General features: G+C 35.3%; 1 protein-coding gene across 1 annotated transcript in view; it reads right to left on the bottom strand.

Annotated features, from left to right (window-relative positions):
* EDIL3 (EGF like repeats and discoidin domains 3) overlaps nucleotides 1-24493 on the bottom strand; it is a 456634-nt gene that overhangs the window by 174742 nt on the left and 257399 nt on the right. The window contains exon 5 of the mRNA XM_050795163.1: nucleotides 17928-18041. Coding sequence (XP_050651120.1) covers nucleotides 17928-18041 — 114 coding nt within the window. The remainder of the gene's footprint in view (nucleotides 1-17927; nucleotides 18042-24493) is intronic.

The raw sequence follows: 24493 nt of genomic DNA, 5'->3' as shown, positions 1-24493 counted from the left end.
TTCAGCCATGTTTTACATGCATTCGTTTTTTTTTTCACAGAAATAAAAATGGAGTAGAACATCTACTCCCATTTTCCATGCAAAACGTTATTCAATAATTGAATACATACATAAGCACAATTATTAATCATGAGCTGTTACTGAAAATGATTCAAACTATCACGCCACTTGGCATCTCCTTAATACCATATTTATCATCAGATATTTCTGTCACCAAAGCATTCAAATTGTCAGATAAAAATCTTTGCCTGGGGGAAATATAAACTATGGCTTCTTGTAATGAATGGAAATGAAATGATTCCCCACAGTATATTGCCAGACTCACTGGAAATAAAAATAACTAATTAAATCATCTTAGTTTAAAATAGGTCTGGGTCTGTCAAGCACTTTTCTTCATTGTGGTGCAAAATGAGGATGTCCTGTGGAAAACTTTCATATTAACACTTTGATAAACCAGATTACAACTCTGAAAAGCACTTTTATAATCGAGTTTTTCCCCCCAATTTAATATCTGAGTAATCTTATCTTTAGGATAAACGGAGATAAAGTTTTACCTGCTGGCAGTTTTGTTGGACCAATCAAAGAAATCTCATTTCCTGAAGTCCATAAATGAGAGTAAAGTAACAAACCATTTCCCCCCAAATTGAATAATACCTGATTTCTGTATCTTCGGCATATCCTTTTTTTGTTTGTTTCATCATGACTTATATTTCCAATCAATTTGAGAAGAATGTTAATATTCATTGTTTCCAATTTCTAAGGACATAAAGGGGATATCTTGGGAAAAAAATTCACAAAATGCCCCGTGGTACCCAGCCAACTCTTTTCATAATCTGTTTTTGAGATTTTTAAAAAAACTATGCATAACTATTGGTTTCTTATGAAGTATCATACTTTTTTCAGAAAAAAAAAAGTATGGTAAATTCAGGGATTGCACACCTTTGCACAAGAGTTGTCAAAAGCACATGATAAGAAATTTCAGGTGGTCCAATAAAATATTCTGGCTTTTTTTGTTTTATTTATAGGAGTGTGGCTTATATTTTGATACAGAAGTCAAGCAGGTAGCAATATCCACTTAAAATCTAAAGAATGGAGTGATTATTCTTACTATATTTGCATCTTCCTTCTCCAGTCATCAACCTCAGCATTGCCTAGCACTTGGCTGACTAGTGGTTGAAGAGGAGACAGATGAAAGGAAGCTTGATAAAATACTACTTTAAATATTTTATCATTTTTATAAAGATTGTTAATGTAACGCCTGGAGTTTAGGACTCTGTTTCCTTACTCCTTCAGATGACACAGATGCCGTGGCACGAAAATCATCTAAAAAGAGCAGTTTTTCCATTGTCATTATTAATTACTTGTCCATGACTAAAAATTCTGTTTTATAAATAAAATTAGAAACTCCTAACCTTCCTTTCCATTAGTTTTGTTCTTGGGTATATCCAAATGTCATCCTGACTGGAAGTCAGCATTTTGAAAGTGTATCAGTAGCATTAGAAAACAAAGATAGTTTAATCACATGAAACCAAAATGTCCTTATACAGGTCTCTTTTTCATAAAGACACGGGTCGAGTACGATCTTTTTAAGGTTTGACTGCACACTCTGAAGCCTGTTAGGGGTTAGAAATGTTAAGCACTAAGTTAACAAATATAAAAAGGAATAACAATAACACTAAACATCTGTGTTCCTAAAAGATCTGTAATTTCAGTAGAAAGATTGCCACTGAGTCCGCATTCATATATACCAATGGGTAACAGTGACAGTAGGGAGGGGACTACTACAAAATGAAAAGTAAATCAGGCTCTTTTAATGATTTAGAATTATATTGTGCTATTGTCTATAGTATACAGTATACGGTATCTGTACCATTAGTTCATTAAGGAGGTGGATCTTCTCTAGTGATTATACTCTGGTGTACATATGCTGAGCAATCTTTACGAGTCTGGGTCTAACCCTTCCAACTTTGTTTCATTACTATCTACATAGTTGCTGAAAGTGAGAAGTCAAAATACTGATAACTAATTCAGAAGTTTCTATCTGGAAAAGATTTTAAAACAACAAAATTTAATATTTTAAGTGAAGTTGTGAATAAATGGTATTAGTTATATCAGCTATTAAATTATGTGCTAATTTGACTGCTTAACTCATTCTCCTATTTGTCCTCTTTTCTCATCTAGCCAATTCTGTTGTAGCCCCGAATCTCACTGCCTGTACTACTGCCTCCTTCTTAATGGAGTCCCCTTTATTGATCCTATACACTGCACTCAGAATAAACTTCCCAATTATCTGACCAGTTCACCATCTTAGAAGATACACACACACACACACACACACACACACACACACACACACACATATATATATATATATATTCAATATTCAATAGGTTCCCATTGGTCAGAAAAAAAAGGTCATCTTCTTGGCTGCCTGAAATTTACCTTCTAGCAATATCAAACTGCAAACCTTAGACTGAATTTTATTTAGATGACAGTGTAGGAAATATTTTTGCAGCTCACGTCTCTGTCCTTTTCTTCCCTGTCCCAGCGTTCCCCCAAACTGAGTTAATTGTGCCAATCCTGGGGTACAAAAAGACTCTAAGCATATGTGTATCACAGCACTTGGCATTTAAGTATACCTTTAATGGGCATTTATATATTTATAAATTTGTCTTCCACATTAGATTATAAATTCTTCCAAACAACGGTTATATCTGGGTCCTGTCCGATAAATGGGCCCATCCCTTGCATCTTCTAAAGTGCCTGGAAGTAACAGCTGCTCAAAAACATCATTGATCAATTTAATTGAGGTGAACACAGCAGACAGTATCTCCCTCTAGGGTGGTTCCCTACCTTGCAATGCAAACTCTTGTAGCATTTTACCCATTCTCACCTCAAGTGCACTTCACTCTGGTATATCTCCTCATCTAATATCTTTGTCTTCTGAAACTAAGATAAGTAATATCCAAACGTGCTGATTCCTTTATTTAGGTGAACCATCCATACCTCTTTCCTGCTCCCCTTCCAAAGGTATGGATTTATCTTTTCTCTCACAGGCCTTCCTAAAATATACAAATGAAGCCTGCACATACTTACTGCAGAGAAAAACATGTCAGGCATTTTGGCCTTAAAACAACCCCATGAAGAGTATCTTTATTTCCAATTGTAATTGAGGCAATTGAGACTCAGAGAGGTTAAGTAAATCCCCTAAAGTCTTAGAGCCAGGATTTGAACCCAGGTACATCTATTACCAACGGGTCATGATAAACATTGTAACATGATGCGGTGGAGGTGTTCTGTTTGCTGCATATGCCTTAAGGAGTGCAGAGAAACTATAAAAAATAATGAGCAGGGCACTTAGATGTCATGTTTATAAAGATGTAGAACAGTGATCTAACTCACTTTGTGTTCTCCATCACCGTTGTTCTGCTGTGGCTTTTGGACTAAAGGTTCAACATAGACTGTTATTCATTCAACATTTAACTGATATTTACTGAGCCTCTTCCTTGTGCAAAGCAGAAGTATAACATTTAATGCTTTTGTTTTATAAGATTGAAAGTGATTTTACAGCTGAAGCAGTTTATTAGAAACTAAAGTCAGAATAATTTTATAATGAGACATCCGTAGACACGGAACATGCTGAACTGCCTACCTCAAGAACTTCTATGGCCTTATTTTTCCTTTCTCTCACTGTGTATTTTCTCTCTACACTATTAACTATGTTCACATTTCCTCTTTTAAGAAAGCCTATTATGGTATCGTGCATTCTTCTCTGTTTAAGAAAATGCCTCAGGATAAATTGTGCCTCAGGATAAAATGCCTCAGGATAAATTTTCAATGCTAACATCTTCAAACATGAAACTAGCATCTGGGCAATTATGACATTAGTCTGATTTAGCATTAAAAGGTAAAAGTTTATGTATAAATTTCAAAATTTTTATCATTACTTTATCAAGAACTTTGTGTCCCAACCACAGATTGTTTTTGTTGTTGCGGTTAAATTTGTTTCTAATAGTCTTGTGTTTTATGTATGTACACAACAATCCTTAGAATGAATAAGCAAAATACCAATTAAACATTCATATATGCATAAACTTGGATTTTCACTGTATATTTCTCTTTTCTATCATATTCATTTTAATGTAGAGCCAACGTTCATTATCTCTGCCAACAGATTAGAAAGTAAATTGAGTAAATTAAATCAATTGATTGATTATGTTTACTCCACACACTTTGCAATCATTTGAAAAGTTAGTTTTAACTCCCATTTCTCAAAAGCATGACTAATTAATCACATGAATTATTAACTGAAATATGACTTTTATAGGTATTTACTTCTCTCTAGTACTTTATTGTTAAGGTAGAGTACTAAAAAAAAAAACAACAATAACAACAAAAAAACCTCAGCAAGTAATAAAAGCAGCCTTGTAGACAATTTACTTGTCTATCCAGCTCCTAAAATTTCAAAAACTGTATGTACTGTCATATTCTTGGAAGTAGTGGAGGTGTGACTAGAGTGAAAAACAATAGTTCATTTTTACTTACATATTGTTCAAAAGTATAAGACCAATACTATGCAATTTTCTGCTATTTTTTCTTTTATAAAATTCAGTTTAAACTTGGATTAAATGTATCCAGTTGCCTGTTCATTATGTTTAAACAAGTGATCATCTGCTTCCCAATTTTACACCAACCAAAATAGATAACTTAGGTAACTTTCTCCCTAATGAATTCTTATTAAACTCAAAGAAATCTTAGTCACTCAACTGCCTGAAATTATCAAATGCCCAACTTATCCAGGTATGCATAAAATACTCATGCAGGTATTTTAGGTGTTACCAAGGAGAAAAGTAAGTACACTGAAGAAATAATGTCTGTTTCATTGACAAACTTTAGATCTGAAAAGGGATTTGGCCAAGCAGATATAAGGGAAGACACACTGTAGAAAGAACCAAGTAACAATATGTAAACATTATATGCATAGCCTCTGATGGTACGTTACGTGTGTTGATTAAATGAACTCCATTTTAGAATGAAATAAAACTAAATAATTTTGTGGTTCCCAAGTATTCCTGTTCAGATATGGAATACTTTTGTAATCAGAAAACATATGTTTAAGAAAATATTAATGGGCCGTTCAAAACAAGTGAAATGTCAACAGTTCTCCAAGTGATGAAATGTCAACAGTTCTCCAAGTGAAAATTCTATCAGAGATGTTATTTCTCCCTGCTAAGTGGCACAGAGATGTCCACTAGAAATTACTTGGTAGATAATTGTGCATTAGAAAAAATACTTTATTCTTATCATATTGGCTTATCAACTTCATTGGACAGAATTTTATGTATTACTTTGCAATATTGTTAGGTTAATAATACTGCTACCCAAGGAACATAAAAAAATAGTTTTACTTTTTGTGATTAGACCAAATACTAGGACACAGTTAATAACAGCTTTGTGGGAACTTTTGTAGTGTTTTGCATAATGAATGAATTCACCAAAGCTCCTGTGATAAAATCTTCCTGACTACTCAAAAGGTTAAATGTGTATAAATAGATAATATTTTCCTATACTATGTAGAACATTTGAATAATACTAAATGAATTGTTTTCTTTCTCAGGAACACGTATAAACTGACTGCTTTTTTGGTGTTAACCTTTTCATGCACAATCCTTTGAACTACTTATTATTAATTAAGATGAGGAATATTATTAAATTTAAATTCATCACTCATGCAGACAAGGAAGCAGAGTAAAAACAGAAAGAAGCAAAAGTTCTAAAAGACGGTGGGATCTACAAATAGGAATAATGCGAATGAGAATGAGAAAGCGAGGCAGAAACTCAAGTAGTATGTAAGCCTTCATCATAATGTGGTTAACATACAAACTTAAAAATAGTCCTCATGTTAGAGGTAAACTGAGTGGGTCTGTTTTCTTGGAATCAAAAATACTAGATAAATGTATGTCAGAGCAATATTTCAAGTGACTTAATATCAGGGATCGTGTGTCAGTTATTTTGATGTTGGTCTCATCACTTGCATGATGTTATTGCCACAGCCATTTTGCAAATTGTCTAAGTTTTTAGATAAGTCATTTCCATTGTTTTAAAATTCCAGTTTGACAGCCAGAAGTCTGTGAAAGCTTAACTTCCTTAAACAAAGAAGGTCAAGTAGATGATAGTGTCATATATGTCCGTGAAACATACACTTCCTTAAATAACTCTAGGTGTGAGTGCACTCTGATACAAGAAAGGAACTAAATTAAAAAACATAATTAAGAATGTGTTTACTGACAGTACCTTGATGCTTTGAAACTGATGTTCACATTAACTAGAAATTTCACTAAGTTAACAGGCAGACTTTCTCCCTCCCCCTGCCCCAAGTACTGAGTGATCCCCATTACTTTATACATAATCCTATGATTCTGAACAACTGGTGTGTTTTGGTGAACTCTTATACCAGCTGCATTATTCTAAAGTGACGGTGTATAAGGTATTGGAAAACCAAATAACTAAATTGATTATGAAATTTTACATGGATACTAATCAGTTTTAAGGAGACTGAAAAGGTTCAGTTGAATATGCTCAATTTCAGATAGCAGCCCCTGAGCAGCAGGTGATGGGGAAGAGGATGTGGGGATGAAGAGGTGGTGGTTGCTCTTTAGTTTACCTCTTTTCCTTTGTCTTTTAAATGTGGGTTAGTGTCCACAGGGCAGGTAATTTAGAATACATCATCTCTCTCTAGGTTACTAAGTGTCTAAATCTGCACAGTTAAGGAGAAGCAGGAATGAATTCAATAAAAGTTCAACCCTGCTAGTAAGACCTCTGTGAATACAATGACAAAAATATTGCTTACAATTTCATCATCTGCTATTTGACTTACATGTTTTTATCATGGAGCTAGAGAACAAAATTCAGCAGAAAGGCCAGGACTGGACATTCAATGAAAATGACTCATTGACAGCTTTTATCTCCAAAAGCTTCACCCACATTATTTTGGGAGAAAATGTCTTTTGAAACAGATAAACCATTAACTCAGGTTTCTAAACCTTTTTTTTTTTTGAGACGGAGTCTTGCTGTGCCCCAGGCTGGAGTGCAGTGGCGCGATCTCGGCTAACTGCAAGCTCCGCCCCGCCGGTTTCACGCCATTCTCCTGCCTCAGCCTCCCAAGTAGCTGGGACTACAGGTGCCCGCCACCTCACCCGGCTAATTTTCTTGTATTTTTAGTAGAGACGGGGTTTCACTGGGTTAGCCAGGATGGTCTCCATCTCCTGACCTCGTGATCCGCCCATCTCGGCCTCCCAAAGTGCTGGGATTACAGGCTTGAGCCACCGCGCCCGGCCTAAACCTTTTTTATAGTATGGACCTTTTTGTCAGTCTGGTGAAGCCTAAAGACCCTTCTCAGAATAATGCCTTCAAACATATAAAATGAAATACAAAGAAATTGAAGGCAATCATCAAAATATTTAAAAATATGTGACTTATCAGTGTATATGCTGATCTATTAATACATTAAATAAGTAGTAGCAGATCTATAGTTTCATATTAGTGAAAAATGTCAGTGATATTTTACATTTGTGACGTATTATGTGAAATGAAAATATCTGTGATTTCTATTAGTGACAAAAATCATAGGTACTGCTAACACTATGATTGGTTGTTGCCTATATTTGTAATTGATGAAAATTTTAAATTTCAGTCATCTATTAATACAAATAAACAGATGATTTTTGTTTTCTCATCAAAGGACACTTCTGTCTACCTATCGTTTGTGGTCCTTACCTAGGGTTAATAACCTTGCATTAAGCACTTACAGAGTGGGACTGAGAATGCCCTTATATTAATCCTTGTAGGAAAGTGCTAAGGTTCTGAAAACTATTAACAGTGGTAGAATCCAGAAATAATTCTATTGGAAAAGGAAATAGCATTATTAAGTTACTGTTAAATGAGTATGAGGCAACATTTATATATCAAATTGTCATTTCAGGGATGTTTACAAACTTTTGTGTCTGCCCAAGTGTACCAGAGAAAATATAAAGCGGATTTTCTTTTCACCAAACCACCACAAATATCTCTGGATTTTTCAGAGCTAAGAGCTGCGGTTTCAATTTTTCAGTGTTTCGTAGTTAGATAATAGTGCTGAGTATTTATAGGCTTCCTTATATAACTATAGTTCTATCCATTTTTCTTGTCAGAATAGTTTATTTTCTGTCCCTGCTCCTGTTTTCCTTGAATTTTAGTATTGGATTTACTGACTTTGCTCTGGCTCTCCTTCTTTTTATAGAACCATATTCCTCAAGTTCAATTTATTTTTAAGTTGGATACTTTATGTTTCCATTCCCTTTGGAGCTCTAAAAAGAACGTGTGTTATTGACCAGATAAAGCTATTAAGGTAACTATTATGAAATTTATTTTTAGGTCTTTAGTCACCTTAATGGTTCTCTGGGGTTTAAGATATGCTTAAAGTAGAGTTCACCATAACCTGGGAGGAGCAGCCTGTGGCTATTATTTTCTACTCAGCACCTGCTCATTCTGGAACACTTGCAATCTGGCATTCTTCTGTACACCCACACAATTATGTAAGGGCCATTAATGGTTTTAGCCTCCACATTAAAAGTATCTTTTCTTAGGCCTATATTTTCTTGACCAGTTTCTATTATGGAAACACTCTTTTCCTTGCTCTAAGTCTGTATTCCTCTTCTGTTTCTTGGATTATCCTTTTATTTTATTTTTTTGTACCTTTGCAAATAGAACTTATTTTACCTGATTTAAATTTTCTCCTTAGCCATTTATACTTTTTACTCTCTTACTTTCTCCCTTTGCAATGCTATCTAATCTTATCACTTTATCATTCTCATCTGATCCATAAATCTGAATCTTTGTTAACAATCCTTCCCTTAACTACGATCTGCATTTTTGATAACTAGCTGTACTATCTTATCAGGATATCCCAATTGCACCTAAAATTCCATATGCCTAAGCAGTGCAAAAGGTTGCTGTGCCCTCATTCTTCAGTTGAAGAAGATTGCTTTGAAGATGGGAACTCAAAACATGTATTTGGCTTTATGTCTTACATGCTGCTGGAAACCATCACTTCCAAGGATGCTGATTCAGTTGAAAACTGCGGCTAGGGCCACACTAGCTGTTGCTGTCACTGCCAAACTCAGCTCCATAGTTGCCAGTCAAGTTTTATTGCAACCATTTGAAACCCTTGAGAGCTCAGGAAATCATGCCATCATTTGAAAAATTGTGCACATTTGGTGAAAGATCAGGAACCATCTATATTCTTTCTTCTCTTCTGAGAAAGTTTATCTCTGCTGTTTAGCAGTGTGATAAAAGCGGAAATCCCGGTGGTTTGTGCTATAATTTCCCCATTGTGAAATAACCAATTGAGCCTCACTCTGACAGTCAGGCCCCAAATTTCACCTAAGTACCCAAGAATGCTGCATTAACATGTAGAAGATATTGTCTGGCCCACAAATTACATTTTAGCAATGTTCCAACTTCCTAGTCCCAGGATGACTTCTTTACTGGTAGTTTCCTAACAGAGAGGTTTTTTGTTTTGTATATATTTTATTTGGGTTCTCCCTCTGCTCTTTTTGTAAGGGTGAGGGGTGGAGTGATAGCTGAAAAGAGTGATATTTTCAGTTTGAGAAAAATGCAATATGTTTCAATCATCCACTACAGTTCTAAATTTTATGAGAACTAAATCAAGTTATGCTGTTCTCAAACTCCCTTGATGTCTGAGTACTTCATCTTTCTTTGTCTTTGAACTGGAAAATATAAGAGCAAGTTTTAGCCTGGAGAATAAATACAAAACTAAATTATAATCCCTGGACATATACAGTTTAGCACATAAGGGGAACGTTGAAATAATTTGAAAACAAAAAGGTCTTACTGAATGTTTCAGTAATTATTTGCAATTAAATACAAAACTGCCAGGTAATGAGAATATGATTCAATTTGTTGGAAGTATTTAACAAGTCCTACATGGTCTATTTGAGCATTTTGCAGATACTTGTTTGTCTTTTCTTTACTACATTATCGCTTTAAGGTACAGTAGGTGAACCTTCAAAGTGTGATAATTCTGTACAAAACTGTTGTGTAACATTTGGAAAATATACCCAGAGGCACCTGACTGAAGACAGAACTTCCATGTCAGACACAAAAAATCCAATTTGCTTTCGTTATTGAGTCAATTTTTTTGTGTTTATTGTTTCAAAAACTTCATCCTGTAATAACATTGAAATCATTTCTTTCTTTATTGATATACTTGCAGTGTTCTGGATTTTCTTTTTAACTCACAAAAGCATGTTTTAAAAGAAGTGAGAAATTAAGTTAAAATAATTGTATGTATTCAAGTATATATGGTTACAGTTATTTGTAAATGTATCCCATATGTTTATAGGTAGATTTTAAATGTTATGCTCCTCAGATTTACCCATAGTCAACTCCTTTATTTATTTATTTTTAATGTTCACAAAAGGTACCAGCCTGAGGCAAACTGTCCTTCTCCTGTCCCACTGGAGTTCTGGATTAATTTTTATTTTATGTATTTCAAGCAAAGTAGAACAATCTTAAGTTAAATTAGCCAATGCTTTCAAAGACAAAAATCATTACCAAAGTACCCTGTTCAAATTTCTACAACAGAGCAGATATTTGTTATAGGAAATACTATAAGATTAAAATTAAATATTTATTTTTCTTAGTTTCTCTTTGATTTCTTGTTACATTTACAAGTTAAAATATATTCTGATGTTTATCCCTCATGGTTGCACAAAAACATATTTATAAGATGAATTTTTAGTATATAAACATGGTTTAGCATGGATAGATCACAACCCCAATTGAAATTTCATGACTCTATTGTTAAGGCCTAAAAGATAAGATGTACTAAAGGTGCTATCACATGTTGGTTAAATAACACTCTTAACTCATCCACTAAACATTAAGATTCTTAAAGACAAAGGATCTGTTTATTCTTGAGGATAAACAAAGGATCTGTTTATTACTGAGGATTCTCAAAGGATCTGTTTATTTATCATTCTCTTTATAAAATTCTCATCTCCACCACCCCCTCCTCTTTCTATTTGAGTACATACTACACATTCTTAAGGTCTTAGCTTTAATGTCACTTTCCTAAATCCCCCAAACAGAAAAGGCTTCCCTGTCATAGGCTCCCTCTTTTTTGCCCTCATGGCACTTACCATGTCTTATTATTAAATACATACTTCTTTTTTTCTCTGTCATTATTCTGTATATGCTATGAGAGTAGAAACCAAATTCATTTCAATTACCATTGTTATCCTGGCTTTAGAGGGTGATACAATTTGTTGAATGAATGAGTTTATTCATGTATGTTCTTATAACCTTATACACAGTTATGCTAAGAAAAGCTCAGTAAATATTTGTGGCTAGTTTATTTGATCATATAATTGAATACATTCACTATATTGTAACATCAGACTTAGGCAGTTTTCTCATAAAACTTATGTGTGCTTTCATTCTAATTTTCACTTCCTTATAGACCCTTTTAAAAAAATAATTTACTTCAGAATTTCTCTATGTTTTCCTTTTGTCTTGTCACATCTGGATAGGAAAGAGTAGGATTTTCGTGCTATATAATATAAAACTATAATCTCTGACCACTTTTTTAGAAAATACTGGAATTATTCATTCTCCTCTTGTCATTCACTAAAATTACTGCAAACATTCATTTGCTTGTCATTCACTAAGATACCTGATCAAATAACAGTGACATCTTACAATAATTGCAAACATACAAAGAGATAAATCAAATTGGGTGTTTGTGGTTCATATGTTATGATAGCCTTTTATAAAAAAACACAGCAACTATCTCCTCTAATGATTTTGGGTAAAGAATATGTATTTAAACTTATATTAATGCCACAGGAATTCTTAAATTTATGTATCTGTAAAACATGGTATGCAGGCATTATACCTAACATCTACACTGCTTGTTCTCAAGGACATACACTAATTTACTAATGAAGGACAAGTTGTTTGCATAAATAATAAAACTTAAAATCACACAACATTATGACAAAAGAAAAGGTGAGATACACAGGTATTATTTTTTCAAATAACTAAAAAAAATCCTATGTGTATACATTTATGCAGTTATTTCCTTATTTATAACATTTATTGACCTAGGTGTTTTATTAGGTATTTTACATATGCTATGAATTTTAATCTGCCCATCAATATATATACATCAAAAGATAGTATCAATTCCATTTGCAGATAAAAAATCTGAGGTTCAGAAGGGGCAATGTACTTGTCAGGACATATAGTTACAAACAGAAAATATTTAAACTTCCAGTTCTATTTGAATGCAAAGCCTGCACTCTTTCCTCTTACGCTGTTGTCACCTGCCAAGGCCACTCATCAAGTGTAAGTGTTTTTAATGTGTAGCATTTAATAACAGCATCCCTTTACCCTACAAGAGACAGGATCATATCACGCTTAGGGCTGCAGGCTCTGCAACCACAATGCCTGGGATTAAGGCCGGGTTCTGAAGTTTACTAGCCAGGTCAACTTATGCAAATTATTTACTTACTCAATAGCTCAGTCTGCTCTGTAAAATGGAATCAGTAATAAAGAGTACCTACTACAAAAAGTGCTGAGAGGATTAAAAAATCAATATTTAAAGTACTTAGGAAGGTGATTGACACATAGTAAAGTCAACATATATGAATTGGTGAAAAGATATAGTTTAGTAAACAAAAACGATTTGCCTGTTATTTACAAATTTGTCTTTTAAAAAGCAATAATTAAATACTGAGCTTAAAAATACAAATCTCATCATGTATTTATCTATACAATGTGTTAGAAATTTTCAGTGAATAAGTCTGTACTTAAACAAATATACTTGGTGGTACATATTGATATCAAAATAAAGAATATAGGGGCCGGGCATCGTGGCTTACACTTGTAATCCCAGCACTTTGGGAAGTTAAGGAGGGCAGATCTCCTGAGGTCCAGAGTTTGAGACCAGCCTGGCCAATGTGGTGGAACCCCATCTCTATCAAAAATACAAAAAAATTAGCTGGGCATGGTGGCAGGCACCTGTAATCCCAGCTACTTGGGAGGCTGAGGCAAGAGAATTGCTTGAACCTGGGAGGTGGAGGTTGCAGCGAGCCGAGATTGCGCCACTGCACTCTAGCTACCTGGGAGACAGAATGAGACTCTGTCTTAAAAAAAAGAAAAAACAATACATATAATTATATATATATAAAAACTATATTTTTTATTTATATATATTATATATATACACACACACACAGTATATGTTGTCTATGTTTATGTGCTTGGAAATACTAGTTAATTTATATGATGGCTAAAAGAGTTAAAGCTGCTCAAATAATGAAGTTAAGAAAATATTAATTTACCACTTTCAAAATATATTCATAGGTATTATTTTAATATCCTTATAATATCACAGAATTCTTCAATGACTATATAATTATCTAGATTATTTTATTAAATTTGCAAAAACTGGGTAATTATGATATTTGGAAACATCACTTAGTCCTTACTAGAAGATTTTAGTTTTAATTTTTAGTAAAAACCTCTGAGATCACCCAAGTCATTGTTTGTTTGTTTGTCATAATTGTTTGTGGATGTTGCATTATAAGAGCTCCCTTGAAAACTATCTTACTTTCCCAAAGTAGTGCCAGTGACAAAAATGAATTTGAGTGCCATTCCTGAAATATAATAATGTCATATTTAAACACCCAGGAGGGAAATGTATACAGGTATTGTGGGCCACATAGTCTAATAAATGAGAACAATCCTAGTTATTTTTAGATTAGTTAACTAGAGTGTTATTATTTTTCATTGCACTTAATCTAGTTTAAACATCATGTTCAGTTAAACTTATATGACAAAACTTATCTGTTCTTATGAGAACAGTTTTCTCATTCCAATTCATCATCATTTTCTTTTCAAGCTGTTTATGGAAGTAACTGTCAGAACACTTGAGCTTATCACATTGAAAAGGAACGAGGGGCCGCGCACGGTGGCTCATGCCTGTAATTGCAGTACTTTGGAAGGCCGAGGTGAGTGGATCATTTGAGGTCAGGAGTTTGAGACCAGACCAAAGTGGTGAAACCCTATCTCTATTAAAAATACAAAAAAGCCAGGCGTGGCGGTGCGTGCCTGTAGTGCCAGCTACTCGGGAGGCTGAGGCAGGAGAATCGCTTGAACTCGCGAGGCAGTGAACTGAGATCGTGCCACTACACTCCAGCCTGGGCAACAGAGAGAGACTCCATCTCAAAATAAATAAATAAATAAATAAATAAATAAATAAATAAATAAATAAAATGAACAAGGGAATTAAATTAGGACTTTAATTAGAAGAATTGCTGTTAATACTGTGATAGATACTACAGGAACATCTAAATGATTTTCACATATCAAACGTAATTTCATGTAAAATATAACAATAATAAAACTTAACCAAACCTGGTAATAAATAAATAATAAAACTAAAAAATAAGTGAGATCTTCCAAAGTAAATACGTTGTATGAATCACATCTAGAAGTCTAAACTGAAATTATTTAAATCAGAAATATGTATTATTGACTTAACTCCCCTATAATTAGAAGATAATCACTTGAAAAGTACAGGAAACTTTTTTTGCCTAGTATTAAAAGGTTCATTATTAATGTGAAATAATTTCATTGTTACTGAAAATGTTCAATAGGTAATTAATTTGCATAATAATTTTTACCACATAATTTTGCAACAGGTCATAATGGAGTTAGATATAAATTTGTTCCTTACAAAGTAAAAGTGCTTAATAGCTAAATTAATTAAAGACATACATTATAGTAAATAATTCACAGTTATTTTTGTAATATTTATTAAGGTACTATCTCAACAAAAACATCTTGCTTTTAATTGCTTAACTTAAAATAAATATATTTGAGTTTTTGAAATGTGGTATGACAATAGTTTTGAAAATATTTCATTTAATTATATTGGCAAAGGCAACCTTAATATACAGTTTAAAATTGAAAGTCTGGTAAAAAATGAGGGAAAGGCCACCCTCTGGGACATGTAAGATACAAAGTCCAGAAGAAAGGTTATCAATCATATTCCAGGGTAGACGCCAGCACAGGAGTTATCGTCTATGTATTGTCAACAACTTCCAAGGTCTTACCTTCAAGCAGCTTAGAGCTGGTACCACCTGTAACCTGTATGTGCTTCTATATACCCCACAGTAAGTGAATTCTCTAAGTTCTCAATGTGCATAAATCATCAGTGTGTCAGAATGTCCCTTTTTACTCTAAATTTTCTAAAAACTCTAAGAGACTACAGAAAAAAGTAGAGCCATATCCTAAGAAACCTAGACAATAGGCAGAATAAAGAACCTTAATTTGTTATATGTCTTTAAAATTTAATATAATAAAAGCAAACACCCGATAGGAATATATTTTACAGAACTCCCTAAGTGACTCTTTCTGATCTCCTTGTCAGGGCACAGAGAATAGAGGAAATGCTAGAATGTCAGATCATATGACAGTTGAAGGGAGGCATGCCACTATCACACGCATCTTCAAAGAGATGCCTGAATTTAAATATAAATATTATATAGATATAAAGCTAATTCACAGAAAAGTAAAAGTTTTCATTAAACACAACATGAAAAACTGGTTGGAAGACACAAGGCACAAACTAATGACAGGCAGGAGCATTTCTCCCTCTTTCATAGCCTTACTGTCTGTCTCATAAACCCCTCATCCCCAGCCTATCCACTCAACCCGTTTCCCAATTCCTCCATGCCCTAGAGTTCCACATTCTAGGTCTCCTCTTCTAGGACATCTACACCCTCAGGTGTCACTTCTTAGGCTCGTTCCTCACTGCACAGTGAAACTCATTCCTAGGCAGGGTTCTTATGATATGTCCCCCATTCAATCCTCCTTTAGGAAAATGGGAAGGTTTCTCCCCCACACTTGTTCCCCTAATCAGGCCTCCTATGGGTCAGAGGTGGCCTTACCCTTCCTAGAAATGCTGTAATCCAGGTATTGTTTTAAACTATGCTAAAGTTCCTTCCTGGAAGGTTCTCTATTCAGGTACTAATTCTCTATTTTTGCTGAATGAAGGTGAAATAGTCAGTGACATCAGTTTTTTTGTTCATCATGATATTAATAAGATGTTCACTGACAGACATGTTGGAGGTGCTCTTTAGCACAACTTCCAGTGTTGACTGAGCAGCCATCTTCAAGTTCCATGAAACAAAAATGGATGCAAGTGCTGTGCCTGGGACAGGCCAAAGAGGAGCTGAACCTGAGCTTGAGTTAACTTGGTGGGTGGTTAGTTAAATGCTTTATGGGAAGGTTTCTAGGTTAGTTGGTTGGATTACTATTGGTCTATTTGGTTGCATGGTCAACCTACTTACTCAGCCTTCCCTTTCCATCCTTCTGTGCCCTGTACCTTTCTTCATCAACTCAGGTCAATGTCCTTCCTCAATTACTTTAAGTTTAGCAAGTTTTTTTTTTTTTTTTTTTTTTTTTTTCCAATTCAAGATTTCTCTATGATAGTCAGAGTTTAATTATTTTTGTGCAGTTTGTCAGGACTACAGTAATGAGTATCCCATTTTATATCATTATTTTATTTATATATATTTATATATCAAATTATTCAACAATATTTCCTATTTTATTTTATAAAGACCATGGCTGAAGAGAAAGAAAGAAAAAGAAAATGGGAAATAAATTTCTTACTATGGCTGAAGAGAAAGAACTATGTGGTATGTGTGTGTGTCTGTGATAAAGAATGGACGTGTCATGTATTCACATTTACATTATACCTCTCTATTTAAAGAGGTATCTCAATCTTGAGGAAAATACACTGAGTGAGGATGGGGAATCACAAATCTGTAGCATTACTTCTGTCACTAAATATCTGTGAAAGCTTGGGCAAACAACATCACATGAGTCTCAGTTTCTTTATCTGAAGTCTCATCTGCATCTACATTCTGAATGTGCGTAATGATGTTGTGGTGCTCAGATCATACAATATACATTAAAGCAGTAGCAGTATGAACTTTCCCCTAACTGTCCAATAATTATAAGGCTATATCATTAGTATTCTTATGAACATGTGTTTGGGCCCACTTAGGCCCCATCCGATTGACTTTAGTCCCGTTACTACTTTTTCCCAGCCTTTTTTTTTTTTTTTTTTTTTTAGGCCAGTGGTGCCTTCTGCCTCTTTGTAAACACTTAAGGCAAATAACTGCTCTGTCATTTGATGCATCATTTCAAGTCCCTACTTTCTTCAGCTTCCAATAAGACAAATAAATAGTGTGCAACATTTTTGCTGGTGTGTGGGACAGCCCAAATGCATCCTCCTTTATTTTTACCTTTTATTTATAATAGAGGCTAACTGACTTATTTTATTTTTATTTCATTTTTTTAGAGATGGGGTCTCACTGTGTTGCCCAGCATGGTCTTGAGCTCCTGGGCTCCTACCGCTGAGGCCTCTAAAAGTGCTGGGATTACAGGCATGAGCCAGCGTGCCCTATCTGGTTTCAACACCCTGAATTTACTCTCAGAACCAAAGTGTCACTCTGGTGGTAGAAATTTTGGTCGTATACATAATCATAAACCAAAATGGGATCCATGTAACTTGAGTATCTGAGGCAATGTTGTCATTCTTTTCAGGTCACAAGATACCACTTCTATGCATATGGTGCACTAAGTGAGACATCCTAGAGAATATGTATGCATTAATAACATACCACAAATATGAAAAGTACCATTTCAATGGATTATGCACTCTGAAAGCAAATAATATTGATTTTGGCCCAAATTTCAAAATAAATGTAGATGATGTACATAAAAATGTATATGCATACATATATGTGTGTGTGCATACACACACACACACACACGTGAATACTTACTGTATTGACAATTTCTTCCCATAAATTCGCCTGGGCACTCACAGGAATAGTTGGCAACAAGATCTGTACATATTCCACCATTTTTGCAAGGCTCAACTTCGCATTCATTTATGTCTAAGGAAGACAGAAAGGACAGAGGAAGAGAATTGGTAAAAAATGATTAGATACTGGAAAGTTTTAGACATTTGAAATACAAATGCCTTAGTAATGCTATTCCTTTGTGTGTGCAGGCATGTGTGTGTGTTTAGTCAGTAATACAAATGCTGCTTAAAACCAACAATTTATTAACCATTAAATTTAATAAATTTCAAATAAAATTCAGAATCCAGATGAAAGGCCAACAGAACTAAACCACTCTCCCATTCTGAAAATAAATATGAGTAGTTTGGGGAACTATTCAGTGTATCCATAGAATTAAATCAAACAAATTAACCCTGATGGAAAGATGAATTGGTTTCACTTACAAGATCGAGAAACCTCCCCTGCAGCAACAACTGCCAATTAACACTGTCTCATTTCATCTTAATTCATTAAAATTCTAACTGACAGAGATGTTTTAGTTTCTAAATAGTTCGTCTTTGATGAATATGATGAGAAGCAAATTAGAGTTAATAGCTAAAGCTCGTTAAATGCAAAATATAATAAATGTAAATGGTGATCACTTCCTAATCTCATTCAAGGATTTCTAAAGTTAGGAAGACTAACGGGACTTACCTTTGATATGCTACTATTATATCTGATGCAAAATCACATGAAATATAAAATATTGAGCAAATTATACTACTTCCCTTGCTAATTTTGGACAACAGAGAAAACAAACATGATTTTGAACATAAAAGAAACAACGACTAATTCAATCAAATATCAATCACAGATACTCACAAATCATTCCCTTTTGGCACAGAACCATGCTGGATTCTGTGGGAGCTACCGCAGTAGCTGGAGAGCATGCACCACTCACCATCTTTTCCTCATCCTATAAGCTTTTCCAGTTGAGCTCCCTATCTGCTTTCATTTCCATAACTGTTTGTTGTTGTTGTTTTTAACTGTATTACAGACTTGGAAATTGTCTGTTTATGTGCCTTTAGCCCCTTTCACCTTGTCAGAAAGTGAGCTCCACAAATGAAGTTCCTATCCTGCCCTGTTCCTTGCATTCCTGAAAATACCACACTCAATCTGGACAACTACTGGGGCCCGATAAATGTTTCCTGAAAAACTTTCTACCAGAACAATAGAAATAGTCCTGTGCCTAATCTTAAAAAATTTTATTCCAGATTTGTAATGTGTCTTCTGATACCCTATAATGTATCAAATGGTAGTTCTGAAATCTTGGGTTATTACAGTTGCTTAAAGCAAGATGATCATTAAATTACTTCTAAAAGGAAACAAGGAAAAAAGTATTTGAAAATCTCAATTTTGCCCTTTCTTTTGACATTTTGTCTTCTAATTAGTATCCCCTCCAGAAAGCAGAGTTGTTCACCCACTCATTCTAAGTTCACTGTAGAAAGCCTGGTCTAAATTTCCTTAGGTGATAACTTGCTCTCAAAAAGTAGCCCTTTTGGTTTCTGGTTGACAATCACAGCTTAAGAATAGAGATAATTCGATTATGTAAAAAGACCAAATCTACGTCTGATTGGGGTGCCTGAAAGTGAGGGGGAAAATGGAACCAAGTTGGAAAACACTCTTCAGGATATCATCCAGGAGAACTTCCCCAACCTAGTAGGGCAGGCCAACATTCAGATCCAGGAAATACAGAGAACGCCACAAAGATACTCCTCGAGAAGAGCAACTCCAAGACACATAATTGCCAGATTCACCAAAGTTGAAATGAAGGAAAAAATCTTAAGGGCAGCCAGAGAGAAAGGTCGGGTTACCCACAAAGGGAAGCCCATCAGACTAACAGCAGATCTCTCGGGAGAAACTCTCCAAGCCAGAAAAGAGTGGGGGCCAATATTCAACATTCTTAAAGAAAAGAATTTTAAACCCAGAATTTCATATCCAGCCAAACTAAGTTTCATAAGTGAAGGAGAAATAAAATCCTTTACAGATAAGCAAATGCTTAGAGATTTTGTCACCACTAGGCCTGCCTTACAAGAGACCCTGAAGGAAGCACTAAACATGGAAAGGAACAACCGGTACCAGCCATTGCAAAAACATGCCAAAATGTAAAGACCATCGAGGCTAGGAAGAAACTGCATCAACTAACGAGCAAAATAATCAGTTAATATCATAATGGCAGGATCAAGTTCACACATAACAATCTTAACCTTAAATGTAAATGGACTAAATGCTCCAATTAAAAGACATAGACTGGCAAACTGGATAAAGAGTCAAGACTCATCAGTCTGCTGTATTCAGGAGACCCATCTCACACGCAGAGACATACATAGGCTCAAAATAAAGGGATGGAGGAAGATTTACCAAGCCAATGGAGAACAAAACAAAGCGGGGGTTGCAATACTAGTCTCTGATAAAACAGACTTTAAACCATCAAAGATCAAAAGAGACAAAGAAGGCCATTACATAATGGTAAAGGGATCAATTCAACAGGAAGAGCTAACTATCCTAAATATATATGCACCCAATACAGGAGCACCCAGATTCATAAAGCAAGTCCTTAGAGACTTACAAAGAGACTTAGACTCCCATACAATAATAATGGGAGACTTCAACACTCCACTGTCAACATTAGACAGATCAACGAGACAGAAAGTTAACAAGGATATCAGGAATTGAACTCATCTCTGCAGCAAGCAGACCTAATAGATATCTATAGAACTCTCCACCCCAAATCAACAGAATATACATTCTTCTCAGCACCACATCGTACTTACTCCAAAATCGACCACGTAATTGGAAGTAAAGCACTCCTCAGCAAATGTACAAGAACAGAAATTATAACAAACTGTCTCTCAGACCACAGTGCAATCAAACTAGAACTCAGGACTAAGAAACTCAATCAAAACCGCTCAACTACATGGAAACTGAACAACCTGCTCCTGAATGACTACTGGGTACATAACGAAATGAAGGCAGAAATAAAGATGTTCTTTGAAACCAATGAGAACAAAGATACAACATATCAGAACCTCTGGGACACATTTAAAGCAGTGTGTAGAGGGAAATTTATAGCACTAAATGCCCACAAGAGAAAGCAGGAAAGATCTAAAATTGACACTCTAACATCACAATTAAAAGAACTAGAGAAGCAAGAGCAAACACATTCGAAAGCTAGCAGAAGGCTAGAAATAACTAAGATCAGAGCAGAACTGAAGGAGATAGAGACACAAAAAACTCTCCAAAAAATCAATGAATCCAGGAGTTGGTTTTTTGAAAAGATCAACAAAATTGACAGACCACTAGCAAGACTAATAAAGAAGAAAAGAGAGAAGAATCAAATCGACGCAACTAAAAATGATAAAGGGGATATCACCACCGACCCCACAGAAATACAAACTACCATCAGAGAATACTATAAACACATCTACGCAAATAAACTGGAAAATCTAGAAGAAATGGATAATTTCCTGGACACTTACACAATTCCAAGACTAAACCAGGAAGAAGTTGAATCCCTGAATAGACCAATAGCAGGCTCTGAAATTGAGGCAATAATTAATAGCCTACCAACCAAAAAAAAGTCCAGTACCAGATGGATTCACAGCTGAATTCTACCAGAGGTACAAGGAGGAGTTGGTACCATTCCTTCTGAAACTATTCCAATCAACAGAAAAAGAGGGAATCCTCCCTAACTCATTTTATGAGGCCAACATCATCCTGATACCAAAGCCTGGCAGAGACACAACAAAAAAAGAGAATCTTAGACCAATATCCCTGATGAACATCGATGCAAAAATCCTCAATAAAATACTGGCAAACCGGATTCAGCAACACATCAAAAAGCTTATCCACCATGATCAAGTGGGCTTCATCCCTCGGATGCAAGGCTGGTTCAACATTCGCAAATCAATAAACATAATCCAGCATATAAACAGAACCAAAGACAAGAACCACATGATTATCTCAATAGATGCAGAAAAAGCTTTTGACAAAATTCAACAGCCCTTCATGCTAAAAACGCTCAATAAATTCGGTATTGATGGAACGTACCTCAAAATAATAAGAGCTATTTATGACAAACCCACAGCCAATATCATACTGAATGGGCAAAAACTGGAAAAATTCCCTTTGAAAACTGGCACAAGACAGGGATGCCCTCTCTCACCACTCCTATTCAACATAGTGTTGGACGTTCTGGCTAGGGCAATCAGGCAAGAGAAAGGAATCAAGGGTATTCAGTTAGGAAAAGAAGAAGTCAAATTGTCCCTGTTTGCAGATGACATGATTGTATATTTAGAAAACCCCATTGTCTCAGCCCAAAATCTCCTTAAGCTGATAAGCAACTTCAGCAAAGTCTCAGGATACAAAATTAATGTGCAAAAATCACAAGCATTCTTATACACCAGTAACAGACAAACAGAGAGCCAAATCAGGAATGAACTTCCATTCACAATTGCTTCAAAGAGAATCAAATACCTAGGAATCCAACTGACAAGGGATGTAAAGGACCTCTTCAAGGAGAACTACAAACCACTGCTCAGTGAAATCAAAGAGGACACAAACAAATGGAAGAACATACCATGCTCATGGATAGGAAGAATCAATATCGTGAAAATGGCCATACTGCCCAAGGTAATTTATAGATTCAATGCCATCCCCATCAAGCTACCAATGAGTTTCTTCACAGAATTGGAAAAAACTGCTTTAAAGTTCATATGGAACCAAAAAAGAGCCCGCATCTCCAAGACAATCCTAAGTCAAAAGAACAAAGCTGGAGGCATCACGCTACCTGACTTCAAACTATACTACAAGGCTACAGTAACTAAAACAGCATGGTACTGGTACCAAAACAGAGATATAGACCAATGGAACAGAACAGAGTCCTCAGAAATAATACCACACATCTACAGCCATCTGATCTTTGACAAACCTGAGAGAAACAAGAAATGGGGAAAGGATTCCCTATTTAATAAATGGTGCTGGGAAAATTGGCTAGCCATAAGTAGAAAGCTGAAACTGGATCCTTTCCTTACTCCTTATACGAAAATTAATTCAAGATGGATTAGAGACTTAAATGTTAGACCTAATACCATAAAAATCCTAGAGGAAAACCTAGGTAGTACCATTCAGGACATAGGCATGGGCAAAGACTTCATGTCTAAAACACCAAAAGCAACGGCAGCAAAAGCCAAAATTGACAAATGGGATCTCATTAAACTAAAGAGCTTCTGCACAGCAAAAGAAACTACCATCAGAGTGAACAGGCAACCTACAGAATGGGAGAAAATTTTTGCAATCTACTCATCTGACAAAGGGCTAATATCCAGAACCTACAAAGAACTCAAACAAATTTACAAGAAAAAAACAAACAACCCCATCAAAAAGTGGGCAAAGGATATGAACAGACATTTCTCAAAAGAAGACATTCATACAGCCAACAGACACATGAAAAAATGCTCATCATCACTGGCCATCAGAGAAATGCAAATCAAAACCACAATGAGATACCATCTCACACCAGTTAGAATGGCGATCATTAAAAAGTCAGGAAACAACAGGTGCTGGAGAGGATGTGGAGAAATAGGAACACTTTTACACTGTTGGTGGGATTGTAAACTAGTTCAACCATTATGGAAAACAGTATGGCGATTCCTCAAGGATCTAGAACTAGATGTACCATATGACCCAGCCATCCCATTACTGGGTATATACCCAAAGGATTATAAATTATGCTGCTATAAAGACACATGCACACGTATGTTTATTGCAGCACTATTCACAATAGCAAAGACTTGGAATCAACCCAAATGTCCATCAGTGACAGATTGGATTAAGAAAATGTGGCACATATACACCATGGAATACTATGCAGCCATCAAAAAGGATGAGTTTGTGTCCTTTGTAGGGACATGGATGCAGCTGGGAACCATCATTCTTAGCAAACTATCACAAGAACAGAAAACCAAACACCGCATGTTCTCACTCATAGGTGGGAACTGAATAATGAGATCACTTGGACTCAGGAAGGGGAACATCACACACCGGGGCCTATCATGGGGAGGGCTGAGGGGGGAGGGATTGCATTGGGAGTTATACCTGATGTAAATGACGAGTTGATGGGTGCAGCACACCAACATGGCACAAGTATACATATGTAACAAACCTGCACGTTATGCACATGTACCCTACAACTTAAAGTATAATAATAATAAATAAATTAAAAAAAAAAAAAAGAATAGAGATAATTCATGACTGTGTTCAGAAAAAAATAAAAATAATTTGAGTACCTCATAACTTCAAATAATGGGATAAAATCAGCATCTGCTAATCTCTAAAAAGATGGATCTATATGCTGTAAAGTGTGAGAGACTCGGCCAGGAGCAGTGGCTCACACCTGTCATTCCAGCACTTTGGAAGGCCAAGGCGGGCTGATCCCAAGGCCAGTAGTTCGAGACCAGCCTGGCCAACATGGTGAAACCCTGTCTCTGCTAAAAATACAAAAATTA

Source organism: Macaca thibetana, chromosome 6 (genome assembly GCF_024542745.1).
Source record: "Macaca thibetana thibetana isolate TM-01 chromosome 6, ASM2454274v1, whole genome shotgun sequence".
Classification (NCBI taxonomy): Eukaryota; Metazoa; Chordata; class Mammalia; order Primates; family Cercopithecidae; genus Macaca; species Macaca thibetana.
The sequence above is the reverse complement of the archived record's forward strand: the minus strand, read 5'-3'. Positions and strand labels throughout refer to the sequence as shown.